Below are 20,106 nucleotides of genomic sequence, written 5' to 3'. Positions count from 1 at the left end.
ACTCTAAGCAGTAAACTTAATACAAATTACAGGATTTCTATGAAGAGAATTACACCACCAAGAAGACTTGAATAAGTGGAGATGTACTATATTCCTGGATAGGAAAACTCAATATTGTAAAATCAACATTTCTCTACAGATTAATTCATTGATTTAATAAAATTATAAACAAAAGTTCAAAGGGAAATTTGAGGAATTTGACAAAGTAATTCTTAACATATTCACTCAGATATAGAAAACTACTATGAACGTTTTTAAAGAGATAAATGTGATAATGAAAACAAATCATTGGCTCAGCAAAAGACAGAAACATCAATGGAATTGATCCTCACTTGAGTTCTGGCTGGACTAATAATAAACCTGATACAAGACCAGATTAACAGGAGCAAAAACCAATTTAATACGTGCACATGGGATATCATGTTAATGATGCTTCAAGAGTGAGCAAAGCAGGCAGTTTATATATCTCTATACAAAGAAACAATAAATTTGTGAGGAAATGACAGGACAAAGAAACTTAGATTTGGGGTACTTAATTAATGAGGAATTTAAACAGTTTAGGCTGGAGGTAGTAAATTACTAAAAGTAACAAGGTTTGTTTATACAGGCTTCTTGGCCTTGAATTCCTTAGCTCTGTTGGTTAAGGATGTTTCTGTTTCCTGGTGCAGGTAGGGTGACTTTCACATGGGAGATTTCTTTCCTGCTTTGACGGGGAACAGAGGGTGGAGAGTCAAAACTTTAAGTCAAAACAAGTAACTTTAATTCAAAATAATCAATACGCTATTGTGGAATATTTTAGGGTGGCCAGCCCTGGGCTCCAACAGAATGGAGTAGAAAATCCTGGAACCGAGTCATAAAAACAGGAGTACTCAGCACAGGAAGTGGGTGAATATGGACTAGAGATGGTAGAATTGAGCCTTGGGGCAATCTAGCAATGAGAGGACAAGAGAGGAGAAGAGCAAGAAACCAAAAAGGAGTGGCCATTGTTGTAGAAGGGAAACTGCAGTGCCCCCTGAAGACGAGTAAAGAAAGTGTTGCAGGAAGGGAGTGATCAACTGAGTTAAATGCTGCTGATGGGTCGAATAAGATGAGAACTGAGGATTGTTCACTGGTTTTAGCAATGTGAGATCACTGATGCTCACAACAAGGGCAGTTTTCAGTAGAGTAATGAGGTCGATAGTCTGAGTGGATTGAGTTCAAGCAAGAACAGTGAGAAATTGATGATGGTGAGGGTAGACATCTCTTTCAAGTTTCGCTGTAAAGCAGAGAAGAGAAATAGGCAGCAGCTGGAGCGAGAAGTGGGGCCAAGAAGGTTAATAACAGGAGGGAGTAACAGTATGTTAGTATGTTGATAAGAGTGATCTATTTGAAAGGGGAAAAAAACAATGGTGCAGAACAGAAAAAAATGAAGCAATGTCCTCAGAAAGGTTAAATTAGGCATGAAATCCAGTCCACCAACAGAGCACTGGCTTTAAGGAGGAGACAGTTCATCTAAACTAACAGGAGGAAAGACAGGTCACATGGATACTGAGATGGGAGCTTGTGAGAAGGTCTTTGATTACTTCTATACGTTCTCAGTGAAATAAGAAGGTCATCAGCTAAGAGTAAGGACGTGAGAGATGGCATTTTGAGAAGAAAGTTTGAAATAGTTGAGGAGAATCAAGAAACGAACAGGAAAACGTACTATGATTGCCTGCAGCAGTAAGGGACCTACTTGAGATCAATAATCAGGAACTGAAATGAGAACGGTCATGGCGATGCTCCCTGGTCTGCTGTAGGATGCAAATGTGCAGTAGGCAGAGAATTGAATTTAACCAGTGTTGCGCTTTTGCCTAGCTAGTACATCAAGGCAAGAGAAGGGCAAGGAAGTTGAAGGTGTATGCCAAGGAGCAATTTTAAGGATTGACCACAGAATTCAAGCTAGGTGAGAAGCGGAGTAAAGACTTCAAGGGAGTGAGGGACAGAGCAAAAGTGGTACAACCAATGGACTGTAGGATTGAGTGAGATCAAAGAATTGTTAGAGTTAGGGTGTGAGGGGGCATGAGCTAGAAAAATGGGAGTTGGTGGCCAGAACTGGATGCTTAAAATTGATATTAAGGATTACAGATATTAGCAATGACAAAAACTAGGATTCAATCATGGGAGTAAGTGGCTGATACATACTGAAGAACAAGATCCCTGGAGAAGAGATGGAAGTTAACAGAGAAACTAGAAAAAATAATGTAAGGTAGACATTGAAATCATTAAGAATTATGACATAAGCAGTACTGGATTGACAGTGATCCCAAGAATGAAGATGAGAGGGCTGAGAGAAAACAGGGGTTCATTTGGAACAAGGAGAAATAGTGGATGGATAAGTTGTCGATACAAGATTCAAAGTGAGGAATTTTAGGGCACTGTAGGTTACGGAGACCATGTTGTCTATCTCCAGGCCTACCGGTCTAACTGGTGTGGAAGAAAAAAGCGACCTCCTAAAAAGTTCAAGACAAGTAGTTTCAACTAGAACAAGGAAGTGAAAGGAAGGCTAAGAGAAGTTACAGATCTAGAGAATTTTACTGATGATAGGTTTTGAGTTCCTGAGGGCACAGTGGACGTGTTTTAGGAGTTGGTGAGGGAATATGGATCCAGAAAGAAGGATGGGAAGAGCCAAACAGGGCTTCTTGTGCTGATAAAATTAACGGAAATCAAGGGCATAGGAAATTTGCCTTAATGGTTTTAAGGCAGAAAGTTGTGACAAGACCTCACATTGAGGAGTAGAAAGGGGTTGCAAGGTCTTTCTGGGAGCCCTACAGAGTTCTGGAGTGGCTTATTGACCCTTGTGATGGAAGCACTGAGGGATGGTCTTACTCAGAGTGCATTGGGCTCAAAACTCCCTGCTCACCTTGCTAACAGCGGTGTAGACTGAGGCTGGAGATGACAGTCTTACATCAAACATGAGCTCCTTTCTTGACCCCTGTTGGTAGATGCTCAGAGACCAGGGATAAGATCGAACTCTGAGCATCCAAACGTTAACAGCTAACATTGTGTGCTCTATGCTGGGCACATGATAGTTTTACATGTATTAGCATACTTGATCCTCACGATGATACTTCCAAGTAGGTACTAATATTCCTATCTGAGGTGAGAAATCTGAGGCTTAGTAAGACTGACTGTGATTTGTCCAGTGCCACACTCAGTAAGAGGCAGACAGCAAACATGAACCCAGGCAGTCTGACTTGAAAACCCCTGCTCTTAAATCGTATAGTACACCACCTACCTGGGGAATTATTTTAAACCATCGTGGGTTTAAAACTTTTTACCCCTATTCACTTAAAAATCACAAATGCTTATGCTAGCTCAAATAGACATTTATTTTATGAGTGTTTTAACAGAATGCATTTGCTTGGATTTTAAAAGCTGATTTGTTAAAAAAACAGAACACAAAGTTCATAGTCAGGGTGTGTGACCTTACAATCACAAGTGATGAACTCTGTTGTAAACAAATATTCTAAAGATTCATTTTGAAAATAATGAATTAATGTGGAGTATAATGTGGAGGTCATGAAGACATGTTCCAACAGGATATTTTTGGAAATGTCCTAATGTGTTAGAGATGAACACTTGTGGATTAGGATAAAATTTACAGTGACAGTATCAACCCATCACAAAAAAGCTCTTAGTGCCCACTTTGGTAGCCCGTAGACTAAAACTGTCACGATACAGAGAAAGTAAGGATGGCTCTTACAAACAGTAGACATGCAAAGTCATAAAGCAATTTGAATTCTTTTAAAGAACCTAGATAAATAATATAACCATATGTTGTACTGATTGTCTTGACTTGACCTTGAACCAAAAAAAAAACTGTATGCATGAGGACAACTGGAGAAATCTGACAATGGATTGTGTATTAGATATTACGGAATTATTACCGCTCTTAGGTATCATACTAGTATTGTGGTCATGAAGGTGAACATCATTCTTCTTAGAAAACACATGCTTAAGTATTTAGGGGTGTCCCAAATAACTTTCAGATGGTTCACAAAAAAAACAGTGTTTATTGTGTGTGTGTGTGTCAACATATATACAGAAAACCTAAAAATGTTAACTGTTGAATCTGGGTAAAGGTTCATGAGCGTTCAACATTTCTATGGATTTGAAATTTTTCAAATTAAGAAGGTGGGTAAAATCACGAGGTTTTTGTCGTTCCATGAAATGGAGAGTTAAAAGCAGTATTTCTAAATTGACACGTTACTTAATATACTATGATCTTAAATAGATTTGTTCAACTGGGTTAACAAATGTTTACATCTATTTCATCTTCATGCCTACAAGTTTATACATTTATACTGGGGACACATCTCAAACTGGAAAATTAATAAGTGGCAAAATAAGCACAGTAATTGGAGACACAGAGTTGAAAACAGTTGCTGCTGGGGAGCAAGAACTCCAGGGGGTTGGGGGGGCGGGCTGTGTAGCAGGAGAGGAGAGAGAATGGCTGTTTTTCGGTACAACCTCGTACAACCACTTAATTCCTCAAATTATATGTATGTGTAACGATATTTTTAAAGATGCAATTAAAAGAACTGTTTTACTTTGTACCCTTGCTCTCACTGATCTCTCTGTTTCCTCTTACTTCATACTGTTTTAATGCTTTACTTAACATTACAAGAAGAAACAAAATGAGGCTATCCAGGAACAGTGCAAGCCTATTAACTATATGTAGCTTTGCTGCTCACCAGGCGCAAGTCCACTACTGACAAGAATTGTCACTTTCTTTTCCTCACGTAGGTATAATCTCAGAGGAAAAACAGATCCCAAATTGTAAAATGTTATGCTCTATTTAGATATGGAAAAAATTAAAAATTAGTAGCCTTAAATATGGCACCTAAAAGAGAAAAGCACACACACGTTATTCTACTAAATATTCGAAACTCTCATTTTAGTGTCTGAAATGGTAAAATTATGATTGTATAGGGGACAAAACGTTTATGTGAAAGTTTGTAGTTAGCTAAAATGTGACCAATTATTTAATGGGATGCTGCTGCAAATGGCAAAAATTTAAATCTACGTTCAGAGTAACAAGTTTGTAAGTTCTCTTTCAAAGAACAGAAAAGCCAGTAATTAATAAAGACAAGTGTTCAGATTTATTTGGAAATTCACAGTTTCTAATGGCACTACAGCTCCGTAGTTACATACTGAAAGTCGTCTTTCCACAACACTGGATGCTGCACACAGATGGTGTAACTTCCCGCTCAACCTCTGCTCTCATCTGGACCTCTTTTCAATGGGTTTCTATACAATCAGGCCCTCTTGCTCTCAATGGCTAATTGTACAGACTGGAAAAAAAATTAATCATCTAAAACATACTGTTAACTGAAAGCAGCAACTTAAACAAACAGAAAAGGCTTTAAATAAATCACATTACAAACAATACCTCCAGAAAGGTATTAGACAAGTTTAAAAACAATTACTAAAAGTGCTCAATAAGTTATAACGTAAATCTTATAATACAAAATGGTCAATTCTCTCCCTTTCAAAAAGAAACTTTCCACTTTCACTCATTACTGTACAAAGACATACTAAGAAATCATTTTATTCAAACATAGTTGCTGCCAATTATTTTAAAAGAAAAAAAGACAAAATGAGACAGACACATTGACATCACACATGTACACCTTTGCACATGTGTAGCCAACACAAAGCAAACATTGAGGAATAATAATCCCTTTAGACTTGACCAGTTAGACAAGGCCTGACAAACTCACTAGCTGGTTCTATGCATATGTACGTAGGCAGTGATTATATCATATGAGACCCAGACCACCGTGACAAACCCTCAAATTTTTCATAGTAACAGAAAACAATTATCTAAAATCTGGAGGATTAGCACTTATTATGAATGTCTGAAATGTAATGTAGCTAAAGAAAACCTTTACTAGTGATTAAATGTGTCTAAAAGGTGAATTTATCAAAAATTTATTTGTAAATACCAGTCACTTGCAAGAAAAGATCCTGTAGTTCTTTTCTCATTGAGTTAGTAACTAAAGAAAACTAGAGTGAATAAGTTATATGAAAATAACATTAATAGTGTCACCACTTACCTAAAAGAATAGATTTTAAAATTCCAGCAAGTGTTTGTTTCAAGTGAGTTTGCTAAACAGAGGTCTGGTGGGCAAGTCTTTAGGACCCTTACATTGTCTGACCCACATTACTGAACATCAGGCACAGATCACCTTAAAGCCTTGTAGTGTTTGCAGCTTCAAAAACTAACAAAGTTTATAAAAGAAATCAAATGACAGAAAAAGTTCCCCATCCTCTTCCAGTGGCATTATAAATAGACAAAAGGCACATAAATATGGGAAGGTGCGAGAAACAGGAACAAAGCTAAAGGAAGAGGTTTAGCCTTTCATTCCTATCCCACCCCAGGAACCGGGCTTCCAAATTACTTTTGTCCCAGTGATTAATCTGTGAAAAACATCTTTATAAAATGTCTACCATTGGCCTCGTAGGAAGTGATCAGTCTTGTAAAACTGCAGCTTATTAACCAAGATTGACACAATCCCACCTACTTTTTAAAAAGGCAGGAACCATAATTTCTGAATACTTTTTCCATTAATATTTTCTCCCTCCCCCAAACCCTTCAAATACCACAGACTGTTCTTCAGAGAACAACATAAAAGTCCCCGGTACGAAAAGGTTGATTAATTTCAGATATGTCCCGATACCGCTGTAACACCAAATGTTCCCACGGTGATCTCTTTGTTTCCTTTGATTATGTCATGCAGGCTCGGCAATGATCCTGACTTAGTCTGTATTAGAGTTTTTATCAATTTCCCTTGGTCTTGGACTTTAGATCGCCGTCGTTTTAAAGCCCTCTTCTCAGTTTTTGTCTTTTGAGACTGTCCATTGCACAGACTTGTGCAAGCTGAAATGCCACAAAAATAAGACTCTTCTGACTGTGATGAAGTTTCTGAGCTTCCTTCCGATGGAGGACCCTTATAGGAAGAGTGATAAACCTCTCCCATATTAGAAAAGTCTCTCTGGTTCGTAAAGGGCTTCCTTCCTCTTATGTCTCCATTGGCTATGGGGTGCAATCGATCTGCTGGCTTTATGGTCTCAATTTTTTCAGTTTTGTACTTGCAGCGTTTCTTCTATCACACAAGTAAAAGAAAGGGTGGAAATTAGACCTCCGGTAGTTACTTAAGCAAACATCTAGAGAGCTGAGCTAATGGAGGAAAGTGCCACCTCCTGGCGACAAGTTACACAGTATTAGGAACAGCATAACACACTGTTATGTTCTGTGTAGACACCATCATTACCCTCCGATTTTGTAAACACTACTCAATCAAAACGCTTTACTTATCTGCCACCTCTGAACACAGATTTAAGCGTGATAACTAACATCTGAATACCTATCATGTGCCAGATACTACACTAGTTCCTTTCATGTGTATCTTACTTGCTAACTCTGAAAGGTGAGTATTTTATCCCTGGTTACTAAATGAGAAAGCCAAGGTTCACAGGTTTGGTTCCCTGCGCAAGTTACAATGTAGCGAAGTGGCCAAGTTGGGATGGAATCCTGGGCTACCTGACTCTAAAGCCCAAGTTCTTTCACCGAGAGACAATTACCTTTAATCAAAATGAGCACAACTTACTCTGAGAGGCAAAATGGAAAAGGCACAGACTTTGTAATCAGAAAAACCTAAGTACATTCTGCCCTTTGCCACCTATTTAACGGGTCATTTAAAGAAGACACAAACTCTCTGAGTTTCCGTTTTCTCACTTAAAAAATGGGGATAACATCCTCTTCAGGTTGTTGTGAAGATCACAGAAATAGTGCACACACTGTGCCTGACATGCACTGATGATAAATAATGACTATCAGCCAGGGATCAGCAAGCTGCTTCTGTAAAGGGTCAGACAGTAAATATTTTAGGCTTCACAGGCCACATACTGCCTCTCTTGTATATTCTTTTTTATTTTACAACTCTTTAAAAATGGCCCATACAAAACAGGCCATACAAAATGGCCTGTTTAAAAACAGGCCCATACAAAAGAGGTCTGTGGCCTCTTTTTCATAGTTTGCTGACTCCTGTAAACATTTACTTATATCATTACCATGACTGAAAATAAACAGTAAGTTTAAGGATCGCCTGAAGGTTTTATTAAACCTTTCAACCTATTTCTTCATGTACTACCACATAACACACCAATACACTTAAAAAGAAACAAAATATTACCTTTTTTTCTGGAGAGAACTTGAGGGGTTCTACGATGTACAAATCATTTGGGTCTACTATAAAGTAAGAAAAAATAAAAAGCAGATGTAAAATGTAAAGTAGATTATGCTATGATTAAACACTACAAAATATCATATTATCCCTTAGTGATTATCTTCCTAATAGAACCAATGAATTTATATTTACACCAGGTTAACCATATATTTATACATTATTAAATTAGTAAGCCAAAGGCAGCAAGGTGGGAGATGGTACTATTCTTATCTTGGGCTCGATTGGTCACCTTCAAATAACTTCCCTAAGTTTTTATCTAACAGGTGGCTACCAGCCAAAACAGCAAGGATCCTACTTTGGGCCCAGCCCTACCCTCTTACCTGATGAGAAATAACATTATGGGTTAGGTTAATACCAAATCTACAGATGGTATGAATATTTCCCTAAAAGACTAAACTCTACACTGTGTTGTAAACGTGGGTTAATAATGTGCAACCAGCTGTTGTGACCACGTCTGAAAGCCAGTTAGAGGAACATACACACAAACAGAGGTCGAAGAAATTTTTTCCAATTGTTTTTTACTACGATTTACTATGATCAAAGCTATGAACTCCAAAATCAAAAAACCACTTGAACATGCAATATAAATGACAAAGTAATAATGAATCAACACTTCTGGCACGGTGAGTAAATTAGAAATATTAGTTTTAGGTTTCTAAGATTGCATTACTTTAAATACATTCAAAACAGCCCTATGCCACCCCTATACTGACAAGGTAAATATAAAAGGGGAGCTATGAGACTTTAGTCCTATTCAATCCATTAAAAATAAAGGATTTATGGTCTTGACAGAGGCAAAAGTTTTTAAGTAGTAACTTCACTATAAAACTTCATACACTGGAAATTTACTAACAACATGATTCAATTAATTACAATTTTTTACATTATGTCCTAGAAATTTGTCAAGAAAGCCATCAAATACATAAAAATATCCAAACATTCCTTTAAATAGTCATTTCTATGAGATTACTAATCTCACTCACTGCTTTCAAAAAACATGAAATCTACTTCTGGGAATAGTGGTTAATATTATTCAGATCAACTTCTCCACTGAAAGCAACTAAATACAATGGTTTTTTTTTTTTTTTTTAATCACTAAAAACACTGAAGATCTGCCAAGATTAAGTAAGCAATCTCTAAGCCAAAACTGAAGGAAAAGTATGAATCCAGACAGTCAAGTGGAACACAGAAGTCATTTTTGTCCTGAGAGCATTTGTCAATTCAGGAATATGTGATGTTTAGTTCTGATTGTATCATAAGGGAATGGATCAAAAGTCAAACCTCAAGGCCCATCCAAAGTACTAGTCTAATAAGATACCCTCTCTCTCCACACAGTAAGCTGGGACTCCAGAGGTCTATATCCTCAGGGAAAGAACGAACCCATGCAGGGACTTACAGTCCAAATTCCCATCACCAGGTGGTCCAACAGACCTCAAGCCATGAATGTAAAGTATTTCTGAGTGTCAAGCACACACAAATATTCTCTGGAATAAGGACCTACATTCTAGCCCCTAAAATGATCTCTACAAAAAAGTTTTCAAAGAGAAGGCCTAGCACACAAAGGTAACCAAAATAACCTACAAATGAACTATTTGAGTAAAACAATATTGCAGTATATAAAATCAATATAAAAACCTAGGGACTTCCAGTTTCCAGTTTGGCATGAAAAAAGCTGTCCTAACAAGTGAAAAACTAAACAAACCGAAAATCAACTGTTCTTAGGTCAGAAAAATGAGGTCACAAGGCAAACTGCTGTCCCCAGACCTGGAGACAAGCAGGCAGACATTGTGAATCATTAGCTGGGCACAACCCTCTGCGGGAACCAGTGACTGGGTACGAAAACCTAAACTGTAACTGACAAACTGCTGGACACTGAGTGTGGACACGCTGTGAGTAAAAACTCCAAGGGGAACCCAGTCATAAGGGGGCCCCACACTTTGTTGAGTTTTACCTGCAGGAGATCCACCAGGCCCTCACCATTTTGAAATACTCCAGAGCATTCTGTTCTTCTTAACAAGGCCCACCTTTAGGAGAAAGTATTTTACCAGACTCTAACCTGCTGGGGATTTACTGGAGCCTAACCTGCGTGGGAAGGGGAAACCTGAGAGGCACTGGTGAAGTTCACAGTCAGGGACACAAGTCCACCAGTGGACTGAGACCTAATCATAGGACAATAAACACTTTCTCTACCACCACACCTCACCACCACATCACTAAAGATCTGTTTACCGCAGTTCTTTTTACCGAATAAGTCATGTCCCCCCTTCAACAAAAAAATTACAAGGCATAAAAACAGGCAAAAAACACAGTTTGAAGAGATTAAACAAGCATTAGAACTAGAGTTAGATATGGCAGGAATGTTGGAATTATCAGACCAGGAATTTTTAAAAACTATGATTAATATGCTAAGGGCTTTAATGGAGAAAGCAGACAATATGCAAGAACAGATGGACAATGTTAGCAAAGAAATTCTAAAAAAGTACCAAAAAGAAATTCTAGAGACACCTTTGATAAGTTCATTAGTAGACTGGACAGAGCTGAGAAAGAATCACTAGGCTTGAGGATACAACAATACAAACTAAAAAGCAAAGAGAAAAAAGATGGGAAACCACAACAACCCAGAACAGAATGTCCAAAACCACAGAATGACTACAAAAAGTATAACATGTGTAATGAGAATACCAGAAGGAGAAGAAAGAGAGAAAGGAACAGAAGCAATATTTGAAGTAAAATAACTTAGAATTTCCCCAAATTAAAAGTCAGACACCAAAATACAAATCCAGGAAGCTCAGAGAACACCAAGCAGAATAAATGCCCCAAATGCTACACCTAAGCATATCATGTACAAACTTCAAAACATCAAAGATAAAGAGAAAATTTTGAAAAAAGCCAGAAGAAAAACATACCTTACCTATAGAAGAACAGAGATAAGAATTACATCTGACTTCTCCTCAGAAACCATGCAAGCAAGAAGAGAGTGGAGTGAAATATTTAAAGTGTTGTGAGGAAAAAAAAAAAAATCAAGAATCCTGTATCCTAAGAAATTATCCTTCAAAAGTGAAAGAGAAATAAAGACTTTGTCAGACAAGCAAAAATTGAGGGAATCTGTTACCAGTAGAACTGCCTTGCAAGAAATATTTAAAGAAGTTCTTCAGAAAGGAGGAAAATGATGTAGGTCAGAAACTCAGATCTACATAAAGAAAGGAAAATCATCAGAGAAGAAATAAGGTAAAATAAAAACTTTTATTTTTCTTATTCTTAAATGATCTAACAGATAACAGTTCATTCATAACAATAATAGCAACAATGTATTTGAGTATGCTTATGTACCTTATGCTTCTGTAGAAGTAAAAAGAATGACAGCAATGATACAAGAGATGGAAGGGAGGGATTAGAAATATTTTGTTATAAAATATCTGCACTAGCCATGCAGCAGTATAATGTCATTTGAAAGTAGACTTGGATTATGTTGGATTACTTGGATTAACGTATATTGCAAATTCTAGGGCAACCACTAAAAAAAAGTAAAAAAAAGAAGTATACATAGTATATGTTATAAAAGGAGAAAAATGGAATTGTATACAATTCTCAATTAAAACCACAAATGGCGAAAAAGTGTGGAAGACAAAAACAGAAACAAACAACAAGGGTAACAAATAGAAAACAGTAAAAAATGTGGTAGATATTAATCAACTGTATCAATAATCACTTTAAGCATCAATGCTCTAAATACACCAATATAAAGACAGAGATTCTACAAGTGGATCAATAAACAAGACTCAATTCACGTTGTTTACAAGAAACACACTTTAAATATAAATACATATAACAATTAAAAGGATAGGAATGAAGAAAGATGTACCATGCTAACACAAATAAAAAGAAAGCAGTAGTAGGTATACTAATTTCACAGAGCAGACTTCAGAGCAAGGAAATTTATCAGGGATAAAGAGAGGCATTTCATAATGATAAAGGGTCAATATTCCAAGAAGAGATAATAATCCTTAATGTGCATCTGCCTCACAACAAAGTGTCAAAATATACAAGGAAAAAATGATATAACTGCAAGAAGAAACACATGAATCTACTATAATAGCTGGGACTTTAGTAGCCCTCTATTAGAAACGGACAGATCCAGCAAGTAGATTATCAGCAAGCACACAGCTAACCTCAACAGCACAAAATCTATTGTATTTCTACATATGAGCAAAAAACACACATGCGCGTGTGCACACACACAAGATATCATTCAGAACAGCATCAAAAAATATTCTAGGAATAAAACTCTCAAAAGTTTGACTTTTTTGGAGTAAACAGAGATATGCTATGTCGGTCTCAAACTGATATGTAGAGTCAAAGTAATCTCTATAAAAACGCTAATACTTTTCTTTAATGAAACATTTAATAGATTACTCTAAATTTATTTACAAACATAAGGAGCCAATAATAGCCAGGAAACCTGAAACAACTGAAAGTATAAAAGTTTATACAGGAACCCCTACCTAACACCATATACAAAAACATCCATTCCAGGTAGATTAAGGACCTAAAAATAAAAGCCAAAGTAAACATTTAAAAGAAAATATAAGAGAATATCATCCATAAACTTGGAGTAAAAAATTCTGTTTAAACAAGAGATAAAAAGCACTAACCATACAGAAAAAAAAATTCATAGATTTGATTACATTAAAAGCTTCTTTTAAAAGACTAATTAAAATTAGTAATCAGGTAAATGCAAACTACAACTGCAATGAGGTTAACAAATACTTTAAAACTTGACATTTCTAAGTGTTTGTTGGCAAGAATGTAGAGTGGAAATTCTCACAGTACTGGAGGAAGCATACACTGATATGACCACTTTGGAAGCTGGTCATCATCCTACGACCCAGGAATTTTACATCTAGGTAGTATTCCTAGAGAAACACATGCAACTATTCCAGCGTACAAAGAAATGTTTACAGCAGTATAATTTGAAATAGCCCCAAACTGTAAGTAACCGTAGAATGGATAAATACAGTGGTATTTAGTCAATTGCTGAAATACTATACAATATTGAAAATGGAATGAAATTATGTATACGAATCTTACAAATAGAATGCCAAAAGAAAGAAGATAAAAAAGAATACATATGCTATGACTCTATTTATCAAAAGCTCGATACCAGGCAAGAATCAAATTATATTGTTGAGGAATCCAAACGGTGATGGTAAAACTATTAAGAAAATCAAGAATACGATTATTTCAAAAGTGAAGATAGTTACTTCTGGGAGGAGCAATACCAAGAGTGCCGTGCTGGCCTTGTTCAACCTCTTGATCTGGGTGTTAGTTACAAAGGTGTTCACTTTGTAATCACTTGACAAGTTGTACATTTTAGGTTTTATGTACTTTTTTGAATTTCACTTATATTTCACAATAAAAATGTGTTACAAAAAAAATAAAAATAATTTTGGCCCACCTGGCTGGTCAACCAAAGTGACAGAGTTGCAAATCAAAGTATAAATGTGAAGAGAGAGAGGGAGGACACTAAGAAAGCTTATAATGAATTAAATAATTTAAGTTATTACAACATAGATCATCTAAGTCCACCTATTACACAACCTCAAATGCTTAAGAGGTAGGAGATTATGTAATTTGCCAAATGTATTAATAGATATCAACTTTGTACAAAGTACTAACCTTTATATAAAGACATGAGGAATTACAACCAATGCCACAGAAATAAAAAGGATTATAAGAGACTACTATGAACAACTGTACTCCAACAAATTGGAAACCTAGAAGAAATAGATAAATTCCTAGAAACACAGACTTACCAAGACCAAATCATGAAGAAATAGAAAATATGAACAGACCAGTAACAGGGAGATTGAATCAGAAATCAAAAACCTCTCAACAAAGAAAAGTGCAGGACCAGATGGCTCCACCAGAGAATTCTACTAAACTCTTAAAGAAGAATTAATATTAATCTGCCTGAAATGCTTCCAAAAACTGGAACACTTCCAAGCTCATTCTAGGAAGCCAGCAGTATCCTGATACCAAAGCCAAAGGCACTACAAGAAAAAAAAACTACAGACCAAGATCCCTAATGAATACTGATTTAAACGTGCTCAATAAATACTAGGGAACTGAATTCAACAGCACATTAAAAGGATTATACACCGTGATCAAGTGAAATTTATTCCTAGAATACAAGGATGGTTCAACATTCAAAAATCAATCAACGTAATATACCACATAAATAGAGTGAAGGACAAAAATCAAATGATCATCTCAATTGAAGCAGGAAAAGCATATGATGAGATTCAACATCCTTTCATTCTAAAAATACTCAATAAATTAGGAACAGAAAGGAACTACCTCAACATATTAAAGATCATTTATGAAAAGCCCACAGTTAACATAATACTCAATGGCGAAAGACTGAAAGCCTTTCCTCTGAGATCAGGAACAAGACAAGGATGTCCACTCTCATCACTTGTATTCAACATAGTACTGGAAGTCGTACCCAGAGCAATTAGGCAAGAAAAGGAAATAAAAGGCATCCAAATTGGAAGAAAGGAAGTAAAATTATCTCTGTTCTTAGATGACATGATCTTATATGTAGAAAACTCTAAAAATTCCGCAAAAAAACTGTTACGACTAATAAATGAATTCAGCAAAGTTGCAGGATAAAATATCAACATGCAAAAATCAGTTGCATTTCTACACAGTAACAATAAACAATCCAAAAAGGAAATTAAGAAAACAATTCCACTTATAACAGTATCAAAAAGAATACTTAGGAATAAGCCTGACTAACGAAGTGAAGGACTTGTACACTGAAAACGACAAAACATTGATGACAGAAATTAAAGAAGATACAAAGAAATGGAAAGACATCTCATGTTTATGACTATAAGACTTAATACTGTTAAGATGTCCATACTACCAAAAAGATCTACAGATTCAGTGTAATCTCTATCAAAATCCCAACAGTATTTTTTGCCAAAACAGAAAATCGCATCCTAAAGTTCATATCAAGTCTCAAGGGACCTCAAATAGGCAAAAGAATTTTGAAAAAGAAAAATAAAGTTAGAGAACTCACACTTCCTGATTTCAAAACACATTACAAACCTACAGTAATCAAAACAATGCGGTACTGGCATAAAGACAAACAGACAAATGGAATAGAAAAAAGAGTCCAGAAATAAACCCTCACACATATGGTCAAGTAATCTTCAACAAGGATGCCAAGGCCACTCAATGGGGAAAGCACACACTTTTCAACAAATCGTGCTGGGAAAACTGGATATCCACACGCAAAAGAATGAAGTTGGACCCTTATCTCATATCACATACAAAAATTAACTCAAAATGGAAAAACTAGCCTAAACCTAAGACCTAGAACTATAAAATTTCTGGAAGAAAAAATAAGGGGAAAACTTCATGACAGTGGACTTGGCACTGATTTCTTGAATATGACACCTAAAGTACAGGCAACAAAGCAAAAATAGACAAACAGGACTACATCAAACTTAAACATTCAGTCCATCAAAGGACACAATCAACAGAGTAAAAAGGCAATTTATGAAATGGGAGAATATATTTGCAAATCATATATCTGATAAGGGGTTAATATCCAGAACATATAAAGAATTCCTACAATTAAACAACAAAAAAATCAAATAATCCAATTAAAAAATGGGAAAGGTATTTGAATAGACATTTCTCCAAAAATAATTTTAAAATGGGCAACAAGCACATGAAAAGATGCTCAACACTAATCATCAGAGAAATGCAAATCAAAATCACAATGAGCAATCACCTCATGCCCATTAGGATGGCTTCTATTAAAAAAACAAAACAACAAGTGTCGGTGAGGATGTGGAGACAACTGGAACGACTGTGCACTGCTGTGAGATTGTAAAATGGTGCAACTACTATGGAAAACAGTATAAGAGTTTCTCAAAAAATAGAACTACCATATGATCCAGAAATCCTACTTCTGGTTATCTACTCAGAGGAACTGAAAGCAAGGTCTTGAAGAGATATTTGCACACTCATTTTCATAGCAGCACTATTCACAATAGCCAAGAGGTGAAGGCAACCCAATGTCCATCAACAGATGAATAAACAAAATACGGTATAAATGTACAACAGAATATTATTCAAACTTAAAAAGGAAAGAAATCTTGTCACATGCTACAACATGGATAAACCTTGAGGACATTATGCTAAGTGAAATAAGCCAGTCGCAGAAAGACAAATACTATATGATCCCACTTACATGAGGGAGTCAAATTCACAGAAACAGAAAATACAGTGGTGGTTATCAGGGGCTCGGGGGTGGGGATAAAAAGGGAGTTGTTTAACGGATATAAAGTTTTAGATTTACAAAATGAGAAGGTTCTGGAGATTTGTTTCACAACAATGTGAACATACTCAACATTACTGAACTGTACACTTAAAAATGATTAAGATGGTAAATTTTATGTCATATCTTTTACCACAATAAAAATAAACAAAATAAGACAGTCCCTTCTCATAGACCTTACAACTGAAAATAAGGCATGTACAGAATGGCTAAAATCAAAGCAGACTATAACAACTGCCATAAGAAGAGATTTAATTCAAACAGGAAAAGAAATAAATCAATTAACTAACAGGAGAATGAGAATTAAAGCCAGTTTTCTGCCTACTGTACTCAACTTTTTTTAATTGTAAAGATGAACATGACATAGTTGTTTAAAATAGAATTTTATTATCAGGTACAAAAGGCTACTCTATTTGGCCTTGAAGAGTCACATAAAGAGAAGAAAAGAGAAATAGTAAAATAGTCATGATTTCAACTAATTTAAGATGAGACTAGAAATGCTGAGAAGGAAAAAACATCTCTAACATACTTCCTAATTACATGACTAGAGCTCAAATAATTAATGCATAGACACCCACCAGAATGGCTAAAAGACCAAGGATACTAAGGTTAGTGAGGATTTGGAACAATTGGAACTCTCATACATAGCTGACGAGAGGGCAAATTCATACAATACTCTGGAAAACTTTGTGGCAGTATTTATTAAAGCTGAATATGATGACTGAGCAATCCCATTTCTAGGTATATACCCAACAGAAATGTACACGTGTTCACCAAAAGATATGTAATACCCGTAAACTGAAAATACTCCAAATGTAAATGAATACTGTGTAGTATATTTGTCTCATGGAATACTATACAGGAATGAAAATAAACAAACTACAACTATACTCAATGACATGGCGAATGTCATAATCAACAATTAGAAGTCAAAACTGTGGCCACCCTGGGAGGGAATGGCTAGTAACTACAAGAGCACAAGGAAGTTTCTGGGATGTTGGCTAACGTTCTGCTTCGTAATCTGGGTGTTGGTCACACAGGTGTGTTCAGTTTGTGAAAATTCATCAAGTTTTTACATATGGTAATTACACATTCTTGTATGTAATACTTCAATTAAAAATTTCACTTATAAAAAGACATAGTCAAAAGAAGAAACAGAGAGAGAGAGAGAAGCAGGAAGGAAGAAGAGATTTACTAATCTTAAGTAAACACACATGTTAATGGGTTCAGTCTGTAAAGCTCTGTGATAACAGTAAACCAGTAAAGCTCTGGGATGATTACTTGAATGATTTAATCAATTCGAACATGCTGCTCAGTTACTAAATCCTAAAGAAAGAGGAGCGAATGATTATTAAGAAAGCACTCCTGATTGAAATATATAATTAATTTGGTTATTTCAATATAGGAATGAAGATAAGTCTCTTAATAAGCACTAACTAAAGCACAACTTATAAAAGTACTAATATAGAAAAATACACATCCATTCATTTAAATTTCAGTATTCACTGAGTGTTAGACAATGGAATGCTATTAGAGACTCTGGGCTACAAAAAAGAAGCAGACCAGATTATTTTTCAGAAAGTGCCTCACAGTCCTAAACTAGAGACAAAAGGAGTCCTACCTGTACAGGAAGAGGAGGCAGATAAGCAGAGGATGCTATGGGAGCACATTCAGGTTTTCCATATCTGCTGAACTTTCTCAAACATCCCTTTCTAAAAAGAAATACTTCTAAACAGCAGCATGTGCAAACCAAGCTACCAATGGCTAATTAAACTAAGCCCTCCCCACCCATCCTCTGGGCTTTTAGGAATGAAGGTAGATACAAAGTATGAAAAGGACAAGGTGGCTCTGACACAGCACAAACACAAAAGTTACATATACCCATTATTCTGTTGCAGATTGTCTCAAACACAACATTGACATTATACTTATGCAAGAAATAAATTAGATTCACCTTTATATATACATATAACACATCCACAAATATCTACCTTCTTTTCCAGTTAACTGCAGAGACTTGGATCTGATGAGTGGGAATGAAGTTCTCCTTTTCAAATTCATATCATCATAGGAAGAGAAACACCTAACATATTAAGAAAATGCAACATTGGGCACAATAAGTAAACTACATATAATTATGGGGCTAAATCAAAGCTATTGAGAATTGTACATGCCACAGAGGACTAATCTCTAAGATAACACTCCAGTTTTTGTTAGTACATGTAAAAAAAAAAAAAATTTAAGGCTCATTCTCCAAAACGTGCTATATTAAAATACCTACACCCCTCCCCCTTTGAATTCCACATTTTTCAAGCATCTTTCACAAGCAAAACATGTCAAAAGCTTTTATGCACTTACTATTAGTGTTTTCTCTATTACAGTCTGAGAACCTTCCAGGCATAGGACTGTCTCACTAGGTCCAATGATGTTTTTAACATTTTGGTTTCACGATAATCATATGGGGAAAGAAATTACCTCAGTAACCCTTTATTTGCTAAAATTTCTCAGAAATATAAAAGCATAGTAAAAAAAGAAAATTGTGAAATATAATGTTGATATTACCTTTTAGGGCTTGGATACTGGTTGCTTTTAGGAAGTTTTGAAATATAATCGCCATCAAATGGAGAGGTGTTACGACAACGCTGCATACAAAGCATCAGGCCCAAGACAACACAGAGAACCAAAGATATGACCAGATAGCTTTGTCGATCTGAAACCTGAGATGAGAAGAGAGTTTAATAAAAATTTAAAAATCGCACTAGGAAAAAACACAGTGGGATCTAAAATTTAAAGGACAAATCATTTTAAACATTTTTCTCAATGTGCTTCAAAATCATAAACGCAGGGCATGCTCTTTGAAAATGCACTCCTAAGGCAATCTTTCACTTTTTCTTCTTTTTCCCCCAACTCTTTGACAATTTTCAAACCTATGAAAAAGTTTTAAAAATAGTACAATGAACAAATTTATGCCATTCACCGATTGTTAATATTTTGCTACTTTTGCTTTGTCTTTCCATCTGCAGTATCTCCTCCTGGGGGTGAAAGAAAAAAACTGTGCTCTTAGCTAGTCTTTCTCATCTTATAAAACTAAACCACCAAGCATCCAGTCACTTAAGCCAAAAAAAAAAACCTGAGGATCATCCTTAATTCCTCATCCCACACATCCAATCTTTCAGCAAGGCCTGTCTTTCTACCTCTTAAATACATTCTGAAGTCAGTAACTTCATCCTGTTGTCCATTTCTAAAATCCTAGTCCAAGGCAAGGTTACCTCACCTAGGCTACTGCAACTGCCCCTAACTAGTTTCCTCCCCACATCTGCACTTGCTGTTCCCTAAGAGACAATTCTCCACAGAGCAACGAATGGGGAGTTTCCTAAAGAGCTGTCAATGAGCTGATCCATGTCACTTCTTTACTTAATACTTTCCAATGCTTGCAATGATTAGAATAAAATTCAAACTCCAAATGGCCTACAAAGGTCT

General features: G+C 35.9%; 1 protein-coding gene across 4 annotated transcripts in view; it reads right to left on the bottom strand.

Annotated features, from left to right (window-relative positions):
• Positions 1 to 5,100: 5,100 nt before the first annotated feature.
• The window catches only part of SUCO (SUN domain containing ossification factor), an 84,939-nt gene continuing 69,933 nt past the window's right edge, over positions 5,101 to 20,106 (bottom strand). For all 4 annotated transcript variants that reach the window (XM_046681884.1, XM_046681882.1, XM_046681883.1 and 1 more), the window contains 4 exons: positions 19,189 to 19,343; positions 18,618 to 18,709; positions 8,220 to 8,275; positions 5,101 to 7,130 (listed from right to left, as the gene is read on the bottom strand). In XM_046681884.1, the coding sequence (XP_046537840.1) occupies positions 6,687 to 7,130; positions 8,220 to 8,275; positions 18,618 to 18,709; positions 19,189 to 19,343 (747 nt within the window). In that variant the 3' untranslated portion in view covers positions 5,101 to 6,686. The remainder of the gene's footprint in view (positions 7,131 to 8,219; positions 8,276 to 18,617; positions 18,710 to 19,188; positions 19,344 to 20,106) is intronic.

Source organism: Equus quagga, chromosome 13, assembly GCF_021613505.1.
Source record: "Equus quagga isolate Etosha38 chromosome 13, UCLA_HA_Equagga_1.0, whole genome shotgun sequence".
NCBI classification, from domain to species: Eukaryota; Metazoa; Chordata; class Mammalia; order Perissodactyla; family Equidae; genus Equus; species Equus quagga.
Note: the sequence above shows the minus strand (reverse complement) of the source record. Positions and strands in the feature narration are given on the sequence as shown.